Source organism: Mus musculus, chromosome 2 (genome assembly GCF_000001635.26).
Source record: "Mus musculus strain C57BL/6J chromosome 2, GRCm38.p6 C57BL/6J".
Classification (NCBI taxonomy): Eukaryota; Metazoa; Chordata; class Mammalia; order Rodentia; family Muridae; genus Mus; species Mus musculus.
The window spans coordinates 146940519-146959666 of NC_000068.7; the positions used below are offsets into that span (position 1 = coordinate 146940519).

A 19148-nucleotide genomic window follows, 5' to 3' on the forward strand; every position below is an offset into this window, starting at 1 on the left:
ACTCCAGGGCCTTTGGGCAAGAACTACAGCTCTCTCACACACCACCCCAGACCAGTTTCTCTAGCTCCTGTCATAAGCCCTACGTCCATGAGATCTACCTAAGTGATGTTAGAGGCAAGGACAGTGGCCTTAAAGGATCTTCTGAGCTAAATGCTCAGGGCTGCACCTTCCATCCTCTGCTTCTGTGACCCTCAGATCAGAGCATCTTTTCCTTCTGCTGTGCTAATCACAAAGAATTGGTCATTCCCTCCTAGATTACTGAACAATTGCTTGTTACACAGTCAACTGCATAGAACCTGAGGTGCTTTGTTCTGTTCTACCAGTCATATTGGCTTGTGATGTCTTGGGCCCATTTCTTGCAGATTGGGTGGACACTACCCATATTTTCTATACTCATCAACCAAAAGGTCGCCACCACTATCACTAGGAGTAGTCAGTCACTACTCTCTAATAGAGAGTGTGTACTCTGGCAGTCAGACACTGTGGTAGAGGTTGTCTGCTAGATAGTCACCTCTTGTTCTTAAGAAATTAACATCAGATCGTGTTCATTGCCATTTTTCCTCACATTGCTTCTCAGCTAGGCTGTGATTAAATTTGACTTCCCTGTACAGTTAGATAGTTAATGTACTTTGAAAAAAGATTTTCAGTAGGAAGTGAGTTTCTCCAGCTCCTCAGGGGACTCAAAGGCAAGCATAGACTTTCATCCTTGGCTAAAGATTAAGACTCACGAACAGATCAGTTATCATTTGCTTAGTATATTTCTTTAATTCATTTTTATTTAGGCATATGTGCCTATATGTATGTCTATATGTACAGTACATGCAAGTAGCATCTGCAGTGGTCTGAAGAGGGCATCAGATCCCCAGGAACTGAAATTATAGGCTGCCTGATGTAGGTGAGGGAACTAAACCCAAGTCCTCAGCAAGAACAGCAAGTGCTTTTAACTGCTGAGCCCTATCGCCAGTCCCTAAACTGACTCTGTTACAAGTCTAGAAATCAAAATTTGTGCAATGAGAGACTCAATCTTTCATTCAGAGAGGAGGTCTGAGGTCTGCTTTTATGTATACCAAAGGGAGACTAGGCTAGCCCAGATAAGCAGGGGTGACCTCGTCTCACAGACCCTTGTGTAGTATATAAGGGTAAGTCTTCAAAAACATTATTGTAAATGAAAATTGTTGTATTGAATTAAATTGTGCTAGAAAATAACCAGTTGTTATTTTTAATTAAAATGTTTTTCATATATTTTGATCATGAACTCTTTCCAGACCCCCCTACCTCCTTACCCACCCAACTTCATGTTGGTTCTCTCTCCCTCTGCCCTCCTCTGCTGTTTTGATCTTGAGAACATTTTAATGTCAGGAAAGAAATTAAATTCTAAGTAAAGCTTAACCTAAAATTGAATTTTGAATCTGAGTCTTTGAGAGCAAGAGGAACAGGGTTCCAGTTTGTTTTCATTTTGTTTGTGTGTGTGCTTTCTTTGAAACACTGTAGGCAACAACATTATTGAAAAAAGTCCTTACAGAAGAATGTGACCATAGGTCAGCTATTCACAGTAATGAATCATCTTGCAGCATGCCATCTATTCTGAATGACAATAATGGAATAAAGGAAGCAAAACCCGCTCTGCGGCTCAACAGTGTTCTTACAAGGGAACAAGGTAACTATTGTTTGCAGTGTCCACAGCAAAAAGGCATTCAGAGTCAATGCAACATCCTTTCTCAAGGCGTACATATAAAATACTGTTAACCAAAGCCTATCTCAGGTTTTATGTGCATAGTATGTTGCTTGTTTTATGGTACCTTCCAGTTAATGTGTATGTTCTTAGTACACATTACTGTACTAAGAACATACACATTTGTTCTTAGTACAGTAAGAAATGTACTAAATTTAGTTCTCTTGAACTTCTAGTAAAATAAAGTTAAGAAATCTTAACCTAGTCACTTAACGCTAACAGTACCCTTTAGACAAGAAATAAATTAACAAAAACTGTAAGTGAAGAGATAGTGAAAAAATAAAAGAATTATATTAAAACTCTACATGCAGGGGGCAGGAGAGATGGCTTAGTATGGCTAAGAGCACTGGCCACTCCTGGGGAGGACTCAGGTTGGGCTCCCAGTACTCACATGGCCCTTCACAGCTGTCTGTTTACTCTTGCTCTCTTCTGGCCTCCAGCAGGCACCAGACACAGCATACACATGGTGCACATACATACATACATACAGGCAAAACATTCTTGCACATAAAATAAATCTTAAAACAAAACATATTGGTCTAGGAGTGTAGCTCAGTGGTTGAGAGCTTACCTAACATGTGTGAGGCCCTGAGTTCCACGCCCCAGTGCTAAAGAACAAATATTTCATAGTTTTGAAACATATTTATTATGCTTTTAATTTTTTAGAAGTTTCAAGTGGCTGTGGAGATGAGAGCAAGGAAGAAAGCATAGCTGCGGCCCCAGGCACAGGTAAAGCTACCAGTACCTAACAGTTTCAGTCACAGAACGCAGTCTCGCTGCGTGTTCAGAAGACTTAGGGTGGTCATTGCTGGGTCTAGTGACTTCTCGATGGGGAGAGAGAATGCAGTCGACTTCTGCATGCAAGCTGTGCTAGCGTAACCCAAGCTGGTAAATGACTGTGCCCACTGAGCTGCTCATCTCGATGTTAAGTATTCAGTCTGTAAGCATCCCCCAACAGACAGCCTTTCAGCACTTGTAACCATGAGAGGATGTCAGTTGGCCAGGGTAAGAGACTAGATGACAAACTGTAGGTGCTTCTAATTTTACTTTTTTCTTTCCTGTAGAAATTGAACTTAAAAATGATATTATAAAAAATGCACTAGATAGGGAGTTTGCTTGTGCCTCTGGTACAGAAGCCTGTCTGGCAATTTAAAATTCTTACTAATCATGTTTCATCCATCAAGACCTATTAAGACTTGTGCACATGTATTAGATGTGTTTATAGGTGGAATCTGAATTGTGTCATTACAATTTTTTTGGCTTGGAATATCAGCAAGCAGCAATTAGTATTCTGAACAGAACCTTGTTTGTTGTACATCTAAATTTACTAGATCCTTCTTTTGTAAAGTGGTATGTTGCTTCATTATAAATTCAAAGGTCTGACTTTAAATATTTATACACATAGACACTATTGCTGAGGTACTGAGGCATGAATCTTCATATGAGGTTGTTTTGTTCTTGTTTACAAGCAAAAGGGAATGGCTTGCTTTATGGTAATATAATTCATGACGTGATGATTAATTTTTAAACTTAAGTTTCTGTAATGAACTTATTCTGAAAATAGAGTTTACAGCAGAGCAGTTGTTATGTATGTATAATATTTCACTCCAGTATACAAATATATTCTTTACTTTTAAGTATTTTTCCCAATAATGTTCATTGTGTTTTGATTGTCATTTTGAGGAAATGCTGATAGGGTTCCCTCTCAATTTTGTTTGTTTGTTTGTTTGTTTGTTTGTTTTGTTGTTAAAGGAAGAAATATATATATGATCCCTAAGTTGCAGATATCCTTAAAGTCATTTGGCTATCTTTTTATTATATTTACTTTTGAGTGCAGAAGTATTTAATGTCCTCTGACGTTCAATTAGGACTGTAAGCCTGTGATCACAAAGGGTCATCTGTAAACTTATTTAAAATAGGTGGTAATTCTAACAGCCCAACCTCCAACTATCAATAGTTAGCAGAGAATAATATGCCTTAAGCATTCTAAAGCATTGGCCATTATAAAATACCGCAGGAGAGTCAGGCCTGGTGGTAGTGCACACCTTGAATCACAGCACTCAGAAGACAGAGGCAAGGAGATCTCAGAGTTGGAGGCCAGTCTGGTCTACAGAGCGAGTTCTAGGACAGCCAGAGTGACATAGAAAAACCCTGTCTCTAAACAAACAAACAAACATAGCTTGGGAGTCTTGGAAACTTTAAGATATTCTTGCTACAGCATTGCTGTTCTGTCCTCACCTTGTCCTTCTAAGCACCCTGGGGCCTCCCATGAGCTTCATGTCTGAGTGCCTTAAACACCTTGCAGAACTGTCATCTGAGGCATAGTCGCTGAAGGGATCTTGGTACAAGAACTGGAGACCTACAGCCTGATCAGTAAGGTCCCAGGAGCTAGCCTGCAGTTCATCACTAAACCCACCTTATGAACTTCCTGGAATATCCAAACATATTCAGAATCCTTCAAGACTTTCTGCTGGGCAGTGGGTGTCGAGGGATAAAGGGAGTGTGAGAAAACCTGTGTCCCGCCAGAGTTCCAGTGCTCTGGGCGGGCAGACGCAGGAGGACTGCCACATGCTTTCCACACAGCCCCAGATGGGTTTCTGGCTGGGGGAAGCCACGGAACCCAGCCCACCAGTGGGTGGACAAGGGGCAGTCCGAGGTCTCTGAACCTCACTGAGGCCAGAGATACCAGGTTCTAGTCTTGGGCATCCCAGACGCAGCTGGATACCATGGAAGAGATGAGAACAAAATGGGGGCCATGGGGACAGCTCAGTCATCCCCAGGGCCAAAGGGAGGAGAGGGCCAGGGGAGAGGGGGTGCTGGGTGGTTCCCACTGGATGAGAGTCCTTGGCCTGATCTAGAGTGCAGGAAGGCCTTCTGGTAGGAGGTTAGATGCCGCTCTTTAGGGGAAAGCCTATCTCATTGTTCAAGCACTGTGAGCCTTAATGAGCAGAGACAGTCTATGGTTTTAGAGCTTTATTGTAGAAAGGCAGAGAGAAAGAGAAAGAGAAAGAAAAAGAAAGAGAGAGGCCGGCCATGACCACGTGGAGAGAAGGGGGAAGGGAGGGAGAGCTAGAGATGAGAGTAAGAAAGGTGAGAGCTTAAAGAGAGTGAGGAGGGGCCAAGCAGCCCCTTTTATAGTGGGCTAGGCTACCTTGCTGTTGCCAGGTAACTGTGGGGAGGAGCATACCTGGCCATAGTCAGGTAACTGTGGGAGTAGAGTCTCACCAGAATGCTAGAAGCTTGGGACATTGTCTGTGTGACTTATAGTCACAGAATTAGGAAGTTGGGGGCTCTGTGGTATCAGGCACCTGTCTCTGGGAATGTGGCTCACTGTTCTGTCCCTTGTAGAGTTTTCTACTAGGTCTCTACTGGGTCTCCAGAGCAAGCCTCATTCAACCAAAACAGGCTGCCTTTCACAGTCCCACAACTTTCTTCTGATGAGTTAAAAATATCTTTCTGGAGTCAAATCATTAGCTGTGTTCTCAAGTGACAATTTCTTGAAAGAGCTAGCTGAGCACTACTGCTGGAGGTGCCAACACCAAGGAATCACAGCAGCACTGTCCTCGTTTACCTTATGACTCGGGGACAAAGTGACAGGATAATACACTGAAGGCACCTAGATTCTCTGGAGGCTACATGATGGCTGTGCAGCAGGCTTTTCCTGATGTGCTGTCTCATAAATGTTGATGGAGAGTGCAGCATTATCCAAAATGTACCCTGTTTAGAAAATACTTGGAGAAATAACATTTTGAGGCCAACCCCTGGATGGTCTCTTATTTTCTGCAGTGTGCATAATATGTAGGATCATGATGGAGGCTCTCAAAAGAATGTGAAGGAAACTGAAAATTGTGTGCTGCTATTTCACAATGTATCATGTAGCTGAAAATAGCCCTTCTTTGTTTGTTTGTTGAGGCAGGGATTTTCTCTGTATCCCTGGATGTCCTAGAACTCGATGTATAGACCAGGCTGGATGAAGTTCTTCTTAATGACCAACAACGTGTGTGTGTGTGTGTGTGTGTGTGTGTGTGTGTGTGTGTGTGTGTGTGTGAAACATGCTATGGAAAAATATAGGCTCATATATGTATGGGACCTTTTAAAAGAAAATAGCAGGTCCAATTGGGATATCAGCTTTCTCTTAACCTCTGAGCTATCTCTCCAGCCCCTATATCAGCTTTCTCAATACATTAAAGTTATCCTTGTTGTTTCTCTACATCTCATTTGGGGGTGGGGGGAACCTCCCTAGTAGATGAAACTGCTTTCTAATTAGACTGGGGCAACTCTGATCAAATCACATTGGAGTGTTAAGATTGAAAGCTACTGATAAAACTCTCCCTTGGGTTGACCAGAATAACTATGGTGACCAGAAATGCTCTTCAATGTGGCTCTTTCTCTATGTACCTGTTTGTTTTGCATTCATTTTAGAAGGACATAGGAAAGCAAGAGGGCAAGGTAAAATCCAGGGCAGGTTCCAGGCTGCGTCCTCAAGACTCTTATTAACAGGAGGAGGGAAATTAGCTCTCTCTGTATACTTGAGGAGAAACTGCAAATGCACACCATTCACTGTGCGTAATGGTGGGGTGTAGCTCTGTAGCAAGGGCACTCTCTAGCTCTTTATTTAATAAAACAAAGCTAAGAGTCTTCTAGGTATGAGATTCTGGGCAGAGAACCTGAACCACAGCAAGGCCTAGAGAAGGAGTGTTTGTTTATAGAATATGTCACTCGTTCATGCTGAAGCTGCGGCTCTCTCTCTACACTAAAAGAATCAGTGAACCAACATTCTAATGTCCTCACTTCTCCTTCTTATTTGTTTATGTCCTCCCAAACTTAAGCCACCTTAGCAGAGACGTTCACCCTTAAAGATTCATTAGCCCTTCAAAGGCATCTGCTTCCTAAGTCATCATAGAAAAAGTGTTTTCTCCTATATGGACTGTCCCTTGTACAGCACATATTTCCCAGTCGACAAAATCGAGTATTCCCGCACTCGCCTTCTATTAACAGTCTTCCCCTTTTTATTTGTCTCGTGTTCTTACTAAAGAATTGAGATAAAACAAAGATTAATGTTAAATCTATAAATGTGTCTCTGTCTGTATATGATAAGTAATACACCATTTATATATTTAATATATTTAGCCCATTACTTGGACTGAATCTTGGGATACCAAGGACAGAAAAGACAGTCCCTGCCCTCAATAAGCCTCAACCATTTCTAACTTTCTTTTCTTCTTCCTTTTTTTTTTTTTTTTTTTAGACAGAATTTCTCTGTGTATCCCTGGCTGTCCTGGAACTCACTCTGTAGACCAGGCTGACCTCAAACTCAGAAATCCACCTGCCTCTGCCTCCCAAGTGCTGGGGTTAAAGGTGTGCACCACCACTGCCTGGCTCTAACTTTCATAATAATCCATTAGGACTCAATTTGAGTAACTCATCCTGCTGGTCAAATAGAAACTTAGAATGGTTGGGACCAGCTCGGTGGATGTAGAATCCAACTCAAACTTGAGGATTCAGTGTTTCCATTCCTCCACCCTGACTCTTGTGTTAGTAGCAGAAAGGCAGTAGTATCAGGGCATCTGGGTCAAGTAGACCTCAGTGTATATCATGGCAAAAGCTGAGTTTAACAAGGATGTTCTGGGGAGCAGTGATAAGCAGCCATGCATTTCTTTTCTCTTTCGCTACACCTAGAGAAGTGAACAACTTGCAAAAAAAGAGGCTTGCTTTTTATAAAGTAGGACAGGCCTGAGCACAGCTGGCCCTCTGAAACCATGTGAAGGATGCAGGATGGTCTGGTCAGTTTCCCTGGGAACATGCAAGCAAGGAAGAAAGTAATGCTTAGTAAGATTATGGGAGAACATCTTCCTCCGAAGTACGCACATCCACAGTGGTGACATTTTACTTGCATTCACACCAATGTCCCTTTCAGTACCAAGCTTTCATTTAAGCAAGTGATAGAACTTATATTAAACCATAAAAGCCCAGCACCATACATAGTATGTGCCACAGAGTGAACCCTCAATTTGTCAAACAAATGAATTAAAGTGGGGAATTAAGGAGTTTCCTTAAATGCTTGTTGATTCAGACCAGAACAGTATCTCTTTCAGTCACTCACTCCACCACCACTTTTCCCACCCCACGTGCCCATCCTGGCAAAACTCATCTCCTTAAGCTGCATGTGAAAAGGGCTGTCGCTTTTATCTCAAGAGGATTACGCCTCTAAGAATGTCCATTCAGCCTCTCATTCTTTTCACACCGATTCTGATGGTCAAGCTGTGTTAAAGTGTTGCTCCGCAGTGCCCTTCCTCCTCCATATTCTTTGGCCAGCTGAAATACTCTAAGTCGTCACACGGAAGCATCAGTGGAGAGGCTGTGCAGGTCAGCATCTACTTGCAGGGTGCTGCTTGGGTTCCGGGTTCTGGCACTACTTCCCCAAACATTACAGCTTCTGTTTTATACCAAGCTGAAAGGGAGCTGAAAAGATACAATGACCAGGTTGTCACTGGTGACTGGATTTACCCCAGGAGGAAAGAATGCAGTGACAAGTTTGGGCCACCCAAGTGTAATGGCATATAACCTCCAGGACGGCAAGTTCACGAAAAATGCTTCTGTCTTGCCTTGTCCCAGCAGTGCTTTACCCGGAAGAATTAGCAGACATGTTATCTTCTCTGCAGGCCAGGGAACTTGCAACAATGTGAAACTAGGATATCCTCTGTTGTATTGTTATCCACGGTAGTCAGCACCTCTGCCTCTAGGCAGGAGTCAGCCTGCCAGTACCTCTGCCTCTCGGCCATTGGACCTATTTGCCTGCTGCTTCCAGGTGCGGGACAGAGGATTTTAGGACAGATGTGAAAGAATACAAAGACCTTTCTGAGGAGGGCTGTTGGTTGGTGTCCTGCATTTGAGGACATGAACTCCTAACTAAGGAGAGATTCTCCCAGTGAATACACAGTAAAATTCCATGTGGGCTTTTTGTGCTGTGCTGCATCAGAACTGACCAGTGTAAGTCCCAGGCATAGGCATCTTATTACATATCCAAGTCAGTTTCTAGGTTGAGAATTGTGGAGAAGGAGTCTAAAGCTGGGAGAAGCTCTGTGGGTCAGTTTGTAAAAGGACCTTTAGCAGGCAATTCAAATTGAGAGACGAGGTAAGGGTTTAGACAGCTTGGTAAAATCGGGAGTCAGGGAGAGCATTGTTTTTCCTCCAGCTGCCCCGATGGATGGTACCATAAGCTTGCTGGCTGCAACGCCCTGAACTTGTAGTCCCAGATCCTCAACAGGCTGCAGCAGAAACAGCATTGACATTAATGTGAAGCTCCCCTGAGCAGCAAAATTTCAAAAATGAAAACAAAAGTTATTATGTCACCGTTCAGGATACAAAAAACCAAGGTACCATCAGCCCTCACTCCAGGGAAGATTTCTTCCCAGTGGTTCTGGTTCATGAGAGCATGCATCTCTGGAGTGTTTCTGTTTGCCTTTGCTTTCACTGCCTTCTTTCTGTGTCTTTGTGTCTGCTGCTCCTATGGAAAAGACATTAGTCTTTGGGCGTAGGGACCAGTGAAAGTGCAGGGTGATCTCTCTAGCCTTCCGGAACTAATGCATCTACAATAATTTATTACCAAATAAGATCATATTCTTATTTGAGGTTTGAGTGGATTTGATTTTGGAGGTGAGAAAGGCAGTATTCAGCCCACTATAGGGTTTGAGAAGGATTTTCTTGACATTTTACATTGCTAGCATTTGGGTCACCTCATATTCATTATTCCTGGCTATTCTATAAGTAAGAAAGATAATGTTAATATTTCTGATTCCTCCCATCATATAAATTATTGAGTATCAATTGCTAGAAATGTTTTTTACAAAACATTTAGAATGAGAGTGTGACTCAGTAGTAGAGCTCCTGCTTAGCTTGCATGAGCCCATGGGAAATAATGAAAAGCACTGGACTAGACCACTAAACCCAGCTTTTAACAGAGGTCACTCACGTTTTTCAAAAGTTAAATGTTTCCTGAGTCTGAGAACTGAAAATTAACCTCTTATGATTAAACAGTGGTAAGCAGCAAGCAGTTGTGAGATCTAACGGCTTTGTATTTCCATATTGTACATACATCTTCCACATACTTTATAGATTACTTTTAATACATTATATGATGTAAATGCTGTATGTGTGTGTCATTTATGATATAATGATGAGGGAAAACATTTGTATATATCCAATACTAACATTTTTCCCCAAATATTTTTAATTCATGTTTGGTCTTGGATTGGTGGATGTGGAACTGAAGGACACAGAGAGGCGGATCTAGTACCCTCAGAACTGTTTCAGTTCAGCTTGGGAGCAGCCATGAAAGGTCAGTTACAAGCCTCAAATTGATTTTCAGGTTTAATTGTTGAGTTGATTCACAGAGATTAAAACTAGAATGTAAATGTCTTTTCTGACACTGCCCCGGCAGCCCCTGTGAATTAGGAGTGTTTCTTGTGTCTTAGCAGCACTCATGGGAAGGCAGATAGAGAAGCCTCACAGTGGATTTGCTGACCCAAGGCTCCTTCCTGGTGGACAAGTTTAGCACTGGAAGTCCAGATGTGAAGAGTCCCCTGTGTAGACCTGTGCTGAATCTGCCCGCAATCAGAGACATGTGGCCTTCTTTCTCTGAAATTTAAATATGCAAGCATCTTCTATTATATTTCCTAAGTTGTAAAAGCACCCATATTCAATTTTTTCATTTTATTAGATAACTGATTTATGGGCTTAAAGTGATAACGTGTCTTTTGAATTAATTTTAGAAATACCATTTTGCTTTTAGTGTTATTTTTGCAAAAGTAACTGAGTTTGTTTCGTCAGTGCATCTAATATAATATGAAAAAACATTTTAACATGTGTAGAAATACATGAAAGGTAATAAATAGAACCATAGCATTCTTTCTACTGAAAGCATTTTTCAATTTTAATTTTAGAATTTCTGCCCACTTCATATGGGAACAGTACTTAAACATCCTCAGTTGAACGCCCTGGTTCTTTGTGGGTTCAAGGTCTGGTTCCCTTGCTGCGGTGATAGTATTGTCTGTGTCTCCCTTTGTTATTCCTTTCCAGACCCAACTCTTTTTTTTTTTTTTTTTTTTTTTTTTTTTATTAAGGATTTCTGCAAAAGCAATGGGCAGATTCCTTGCCTCCATACACTCCTTAGAGGCTGGGGAAACACATGTGTATCTTGTAATGGGCTGTTAAAAGCACTTGTTCATCAGATATTTTCTTTTTATTTGTAGATTTAGGAGTATTTTAGCAGGTGTACATTTGCATATAAAAGAGAATAAAAGATAAGAAGTTGAGGCTTTCTCTTTCTCCTCTCCTCAGCATCCTCTCTGTCCTACCCCCTTTATTCAGCACGTTTTCACCTTTTTTTTTCTCTAGCTGCTTCTATTTTCTAGACCCAAAATGCATATCAAAAAGGAAAAAAAAAAACCCTCTTAGTGATCCCTCAGCTTCGCAGGAAGATAGATGAGTGGGCTCTGGCAGCTTAGGTAGCAAAGTAAAGGAAATATATTTACCTCATTGTGTCATCAGCATGCAATTAATAAAAAGAATAGGTCTTAATCTTTGGGCTGGATACTACATGGGATGTAGACCCCTTGCCTTGTATGTTTTAAACTGCGATATTTTCTATTTCTTAAGCTAAAATTTGACATAAAGTTGAATATATAATAGTGCTTGACTACAGGATTCAGAATCAAAAACTTGAGGGTGTGTGTGTGTGTGTATGCATATATACATGCTTCTGTATATGAAAAGAATTGGCTTCTTTTAAAATGTTGGATTCATCTAATCATTTATTTCTGCATGTGACTTTTTCTCCTTTATTCACGTGTTGTAACTGGATTGGCAAGGCAGCAGCACACGGCAGCTTTAACTTCCTTGCTCTCCTTTTTTCCTTCCAGAAGAGCCTGGGCCAAAGTTACTCAAAAAAGTCATATGCATTGTTTGGCCCTTTTGCACTGTGAAGTTGGCTTCCTGACTAAGCCTTCTAGACTGTTCTAGGAGGGAACTGTTTAAGAACCTCTAGCAAACAATACACTCTTGCCTGCAGAGTCTGAGGCTGGCCCACCATCACTTAACATCTTACGGCTCACAGACAGTGTTCAGGTCCTCACCCTTTCAATGAGCCCTTTCCCTAGTATCTAATTTGTACCTGTGGCTGCAGCTTTGCTGATCCCTCTGTGCACCTAGCTTTGCTTTCTGTAGGCAGCCACCCTCTCCTTAGCCCTTGAGATTAGATTTTTCACTGAATCCGACCAGTAGGTCTGCCTCTAACCCTCCTGAGATTTTTGCATTCTCTCTCCCCTCTCTCAGAGCCTGAGAATCAGGACCTGGAGCCCAGAGACCTTCCTGCCAGGATGCTGCTTCTGCAAGCTCAGAATAGTGAATTTTGTTTGATTTTGATAGTGAATCTATACACAGATTCACTGAAATGACAAATTTGTAGCCTCAAATGAACTCTTAAAGTTTGTCCCTGAGTCTTAAAATTTAGGTGCAACTCAATTTTTATTTGAAACATACACTTGTGAGGAAGAGGTAGGAAATTACAAATTTGAAGATAAGTTGGATTCCACAGGGAAACCGTGCATTTCAGAAATGTTTACCTTTTATAGAGATCCTAATTAGGGGGACCATGCATCTGAGAAATGTTAGCCTCATAAAGGAATTTAAGAAATACTAATGAACAGTTTGCTTTTCTTCATCTATAGAAACAAAAGCCTACCAGTTACTGAAGAAGTCTACCCTTCAGGACAATTCAAATCAAGCTGAAGAGAGATTTGAAAGTCAGTTTTCAGGTAAGTTGGGATAGATTCAGCACTTGAATCCTGTGGCTAGGGGCTGAGGGCAGCGGCCAGGATGATGCTTAGAGAATCATGGTTTTAGAGTTTTCTTTACAATGAGTATTACTGAGTCTTGAGTGAGCAAGAACTTTTCATCCTTAACAGACAAGCATTTGGAGGGGCCCTCTGGCTACATGCAGCCAAGCATGGCAATAGCTCTCATAGACCCTATGATTCTATTTGGTGTTTCATGAAGGTTTCTTTTCACCAACTCCTGCAGAAGATACTCAAAACTGCTCCTTACTATATCACCTTATTTCGTAAGGACAGCTCTGTGCTGCATGTCCACTCTTGTGGGAGTGCTGGGAGATTCTCCGCTGTTATAATGAAAGGACTGTAGACGCCAAGAAAGCTAACGTTTAGGCTTAAACATAGTTTCTTTAGTCTAGGGTTTCATTTCAATTTAAATTTTCTTACATTCTCCCACTGTACATGTGGTTTTCATTTTATTATATGTTCTTTTTATATATTCAATTTAACACCCATTATAGAAGGAACATAATATAGAAGAAAGTATATATGCATTTTTTTAAATTTTAGACTTACATGTTTTATTTTATGTGTGTTCTTGTTCTTGCCAATGTGAATATGTACCATGTGCATGTGTGGTACTGATGGATGTCAGAAGAGAATGTTGGAGTCTCTAGAACCATAGTTGCAGTTGATTATGAACCACCATGGGGGTACTGGGAATTGAACCCTAGGTCCTCTGGAAGAACCAGTACTCAACCACCAACTGAGCCATCTTTCCAGCTCAGAGTGGCTTTAATTTTCTATGATCACCATACTCTATTTCTCATATCAGAGTTGCACAGTGAGTTCTTATGATTCATATAATTCATGAACCATATTCAGGTTTCCAGTTATCTCAAACATGTCTTCCTCTGACAGATACTTTTTCAAGGCATGTGCTATCTGTCTGTATTTAGAGAATACATGTTAGTAAGAGCTGTGGCACTGTCATTTATTTTGGTTGCTTTAATGATTCAGTGTGCCACTTAAGGCTAAAGACCCAGCCCAGGCCTGGAAGTGAAAAGCTCCCAGGGAGAGCCAGCCGTTTTGGTGACTATGATTTAGCTCCAAAAATCATAGTCTCTTAAGGTATAAAGCAAGGCCTCTGTCCTGAAGGAGATCCTATTTCTATTGCTTCAGAAAGATCTTAGTGCAGGTCACATTTGGGACATACAGTCTGAATTGAGGCGTTTGTCCAACCCCCTCATTTTATAAATGAGGTCTCAGGAGAGCAATGCCTTGCTCAGAGCAGAACTGCTCAGCAGGCATGTAGAGCTGAGAAGGTGGCGCTGCAGGTAGTTTGGGCAAGTGTATTTTGATTCTTTGTTTTTTTTGTTTTTTGTTGTTGTTGTTTTTTTCAAGATGGTGTTTCTCCCTGTAGCTCTGGCTGGTAGAACTCTCTTAGTAGACCAGGCTGGCCTTGAATTCAGAGATCCACCTGCCTCTGCCTCCCAAGTGCTAAGATTAAAGTTGTGTGCAAGATGGCAAGTGTATTTTGATACCTAATTGGCAGGTACAAAAGACAAGTATTTGGCATAAATTGTCATCTCTTGGTTATCTATAAAAATTATGCTACTATTAAATATATTAATAGCTTATTTCAAATAATATTTATCCTTTGAGCAGTTCATATACTAATACAATGTATTTTGATCCTATTCTGTTAAACTTTTCATACATGAAATGGCACTTGACAGGTGGTCTGGCTGAGCACAGGCAGGTTCAGTTTCCTCGGTCTATCTCATGATGATACCTTAAAGGGTCCCAGAAGTCTGGTGTAGTATTGACAGGAGCTTCTGGTGCTGTTGGCTGCTCTTAGCGTTGACAGTGCCCTGCATTCACTCTCCCCTGCCTTCCACTGCCCTGTAGTCCCCTGAGCTGCAGAGAGCAGATGACTATCTGACAGGGTGAAGGGAAACTTGCCACCCCACCTCCCTCTAAAAACCAGAGGGTGGGGATCTCAGCCTCACCTCTCACTCGGAAAGGAGCACTCCTATCTCGGTTACTTTCTGAGTTATATGTTTTAGGCCTCTGTCTCCAGAGCTGTTACTGAGAAAACCCACTTAAGTTCTGAGCCCCACTTTTCATAACCCAAAGTCCTGTCGTATACAAGTGTGGAGACTCTGTTTGAGTTGAGCGTGGGCATGGCGCTGACAGAGATTATATGCAGGCAAACCATTCACAGGTGAGCAACTCAGCAAGCCTGTGGCAAAGCTGCCTGTGTAGTCTCTGGGATCTGGGGTGACTGCTCATTAAAGACAAGCGTCTCAGAAATATCTAAGGCTGAGGACAGTGGGCACTGTCCAGCCTTCGTCCCCAGGGAAAAGAGTGTGTTGTGTATCCACATCCTCAACACAGGCCGAGAGTGGCCTTGGTAGCTTTTAGTGCAAATTTATTCTTGGTGGGATAAAAAACAGGATCTAGCAAAGGGCTTAAGAGTAGATAGTGTAGAAGCCTGTCATCCCAGAGTGTCAGTTTATGTCTGAGACCTGGTTCCCTGTACCTGTTGTCTTGGTGAGCCATCCATCCCTGCCTGTGTCCTAACAAAGTGAATTGATCAACCTTGCTCTTATTTGCACATCCTGGCCGTTTAAAGCAAAGCTTGCTGAGGACTTAGCTGTGGGTCATGTGCTTGCCTAGCACATTTGAGGAGGTCTCAGGTTCAGTCCCAGACTACAGCAAGGGACAGAGTGGTTAAAGTGAGAAATAAAGCTGAGCGCTGTGGGTGGTTATAGCTTTGTTTTCCATTTCATTTCATTTATTTTTAGTGTTATAAAGAAAATTCCCGCGCCACAGTCCTCTACCCCTGCGTGGTGTATGACCGTGGGCCCGAGAGCACTCTTGAATAAAAATCCTCTTGCAGTTTGCAGCAAAAAAAAGAAAAAAAGAAAAAGAAAATTCCCCGTTTCTTTTCAGTGTTCTATGAGTAGTTTGTCTCTGGGCCTAGAAGCCCCAACACCTTCTGTGGCATGAACAGGATCTTCCTCTTGAGTTTCCAGAATTTCTGGGAGACTGTGTGTGCATGTGTCTCAGACTGTGGTGGCTAACTCTCACTCCCCTTGGCTGTGGTTGTCACAGGTCTGGATATTGGTGGCAGCATGTTCACAACAAAGACAGCCCACAAAATCGCCTCGGAAGCTAGTTTTTCATCTAGTGAAGGAAGTCCTTTGTCAAGGTAAAGTCGTGAAACCCTTTCTGAATAGCAGTAACAAGATGAGAAATGTCACTACGCAATGAGTTCAGCCCTGGCTGTGTGTTATTTTGTGTGTGACTTGATGGAGGGTTATGGTTTGGGTTTTTTGTTTATATAAAATAACAGCCGAAACTTTAGTCTACCTTTGAAAATATTTGCCCCAGAGCCAAGTATTGTTTTGCAGCTGTTGTTTCCTCGGTTTAAGACTCAATTGACACCTCAGTGAACCACAAATTAGCGTCTACAGCTGCTCGCAGTAGGACTGCTTAGAGACCACACAAAGGAGGCTGTCAGGAAAAGGGCAGGGAGAAGACATCAGGCCTTAAGAGAAATAAAGTGGCATGTTTCTTCTTTCTGAGACAATTGATAGACGACCGACTGGCAATTGCTCTGTATTATTTTTTATGTATGGATTTTTTTTTTAAGCAAGTCTTCCAGCCACATTACTCACTCCTTTCTTATGTGTCCTTGCTTACTCCCCTTAAAGGACAGAATGTATCTTTTCACACTTGCTAAAATGTAACACTTTTTGCAAGTTTTGTGAGCTATAATAAGTTCTGTGCTGAATTTGCCATCAGCATCGATAGTGATCATGCGGTGACTTCAAGTCACTTAGGAAACATTCATAATGTGAAGCTAAACAATTGCCTGATGCAGCGCCTACTCTTTTACTTTGGACTAAATACTATTTCAAACAGCCTGGCAGGTCTCCTTTGCAGTAGCATTGCTCGTTAAAAAAAGTGTCCTTTAGATGACTGCATACCTTTGAATTTACTACTTGACCCTGCTAAAATGTTAAAACATGACCTTTACATCGCTTCTGCCTTGTGTAATGTCCAAATAACAAAATGATCTAATCCAGAAATGTCATATTAAAAGGAAATGAAAATGGGGGAAAAAAATCTGTTCATTTGTATTTTACAGAAGCATGGCAGTATTTTAGGACCTGGGCTACTTGGATGGGTTAAGTTTCTCAAAACTTGATGAGTATCCAAAATGCGTTCTTGTTTATAAGAAATTACCTTTAATACCAGGTTTTTGTTTGTATTTTTGAGAAAGTAGGAACTTACTGGGTTTGGGAGAGTGTTGAATACTATATCGGTGGGTTATACAATAAATTCAAGTTGTGTGTCTTTTAAGAGGATTTTTAAAGGTCAGTAAATTCTACAGATAGTTTCCAGTTTTAATGTTACCATTTGGCTTAAAAAATGTATCCCTTTAGTTTTTAAGACTGTCAGAAGTATTTGTCCCCATTATGTTTTAAAAACATTAAAACAAGTCCCCATCCCACACACTGAGACAGGGTTTCTCTGTATAGCCCTGACTGTCCTGGAACTCAGTCTGTAGACCAGGCTGGCCTCAAATTCACAGAGATCCGTATTAAAGGCAAGCACCACTAGTGCCTAGCATTAAGACAAGTTCTTTATGTAGGTCCTTTGAGAAGTTCTTAAACACACTTAGAAAATAATAGGATCAGATAGGACACTTTCTCAGCCTGGTCATTTATACCTGGCCCCAGTTCGACAGAGGAAAAATAGAAATTGTTTTTCTACAAATTAAAGTATGGAGCCTCTTGTTATTATATTTCTGTATGAAATTAATTTTCAAATAAATCATAAGTAATCTCATCAGGCCCCTTTAAGAAAAAGAAACCCACTAAAAGGTCTTCCAGGAACCCTCAGTTCTGGACACTTGATAGTAATCTAGCATGAAAGGCTTTGAACGGTGAGTGTGGCTTGGTGTGCTGTTCTGCACAGTTTGGTTCTTGTGCTGGGTCTCTTATTGTTAATACCCCACCCTGGGCTTTGGAGAGCTCAGGTTTTGCTGTTTGTGCCTGGCTTTGCTGAAATTTCTTAGAGGCTTACATTTAAGGATCCCACTTACTGCAGTCACTCCTTGTGCTTTATTGCTTTTACAAGTGGTCTCGAAACCCAGTACTTGAGAATAAACATAACAGTGCTACGCTGCTGTAGCACTTTTAAAAATTCTTCTTTGCTCTGTTTTGTCAGTGAGCTGATGAGCAATCTCAAAAAAAAAAAAAAAAAAAAAAAAGACCCTGTTGGACCTTTAAAAAAAATGGCTTCCTCTGATGTCCTAGAGACAATAATTATGATGTGCTAGTTAAGCCCAAACTACAGCTGAGGGATTTTACTTTAAAGCAGGGGCTTGGGCGCAAAAATGCATTTATAGCTCTTTGTCTGCACCTCATTATGTGTGGGCCTGATTCATTAAGTAATTGGTTTGCAGTTGTTTACATGAGTATTAAGGCCTTCTTTTCAGCCGCCTTTGAGAGATACATTGTGTAAATGTTGCCTGTGATGAATGCAGAATGAGGGCCAGAGGGTCCCTCCTATTGGCTAAACAGTGCACTCTGTTGAAAAGCCAGAGAAAGGGATTGGGTGCTGCTTTGCATAGCAATGACTTTCTTAATAAGCGTTACAGATTAATACACACAAGCTATAAAAGATGCAAAGAGATACTCTTAGCACATTTATACATGCTCATTTCATTGTGACGGTGGCGGCGTCCCCGCGCTTTTAGATTCCGTTTTGCAGAGCAGAGGCTTCAGTGTGTGAGCCGTAATAGAATCCGATGTTTATTGTATTATAAATCACGGGCAAGTAGGCCGATCGGCAACAGTTTATTATTAAAGATTCTTTCAGTGTAAATCTTTTTCTACCATTGTATTTGCTTCAGTAAAATCATTTTGTGGTTGAGTGGGGATGAAAGGCATGATGTACGAAGGAGTGAGTCCTAATAGGAAGCTGTTCTCCGAGTAAAGACCACTTGTTCCCTTTTGTTCCGGGGTGCATGCCAGAGCTTCCTCTCCTCTGCAAACATTGTCTCTCTTTACCTTCCCCAGGAAGCGGCTTCACTCTCCAGGATCCATTTATTCAATGGAGAGTGTATCCTCACAGCTCCCTTGTAAGTTCAGCTTACGGGTTCCCTTGTAACTCCGGCCTTCTGGTTGAATCAAGATAAGATTTTTGCTGAAAGAAAAGAGTGTGTGCTTGCAGCATAATTGCCTAGGGGAAAGGTACTAAAAGTCACCGGACCACCCGCACCCCTTAACAGGGCCACCGTGGGTGGCATTTCTTGCCAGCCCTGCAGCCATGGGATCGGCCAGCGGAGGGCGCCAGCGTGCAGCTGATAATCAGTTGGTGGCCGCAGCTTTTCTTTCTTGTCTGGTCATTTATTTTCCCTGGAGCGGTATAAAGATACTTAGATACTAATTGTCCATTGAAGTAAAAACGAAAATTTTCTGGCAGTCCTTCATGTACCTTTATAAAGTGCACATCTCCATCTCCAGCTTAGGAAATCTGCATTGACCTTACAGTTAAGAAAAGTCACT

General features: G+C 41.6%; 1 protein-coding gene across 6 annotated transcripts in view; it reads left to right on the forward strand.

The window, feature by feature from the left end:
* Window positions 1–19148, forward strand: part of Kiz (kizuna centrosomal protein) — a 114274-nt gene that overhangs the window by 84694 nt on the left and 10432 nt on the right. For 3 of the 6 annotated variants that reach the window (XM_006499298.3, NM_001033298.4, XM_030250542.1), the window contains 5 exons: window positions 1492–1657; window positions 2399–2461; window positions 10005–10070; window positions 12460–12546; window positions 15682–15778. In XM_006499298.3, coding sequence (XP_006499361.1) covers window positions 1492–1657; window positions 2399–2461; window positions 10005–10070; window positions 12460–12546; window positions 15682–15778 — 479 coding nt within the window. Of the gene's footprint in view, window positions 1–1491; window positions 1658–2398; window positions 2462–10004; window positions 10071–10206; window positions 11858–12459; window positions 12547–15681; window positions 15779–19148 lie in introns of those variants that run through there. The other 3 variants (XM_006499299.4, XM_006499300.4, XR_003952536.1) reach the window with 3 other exon arrangements.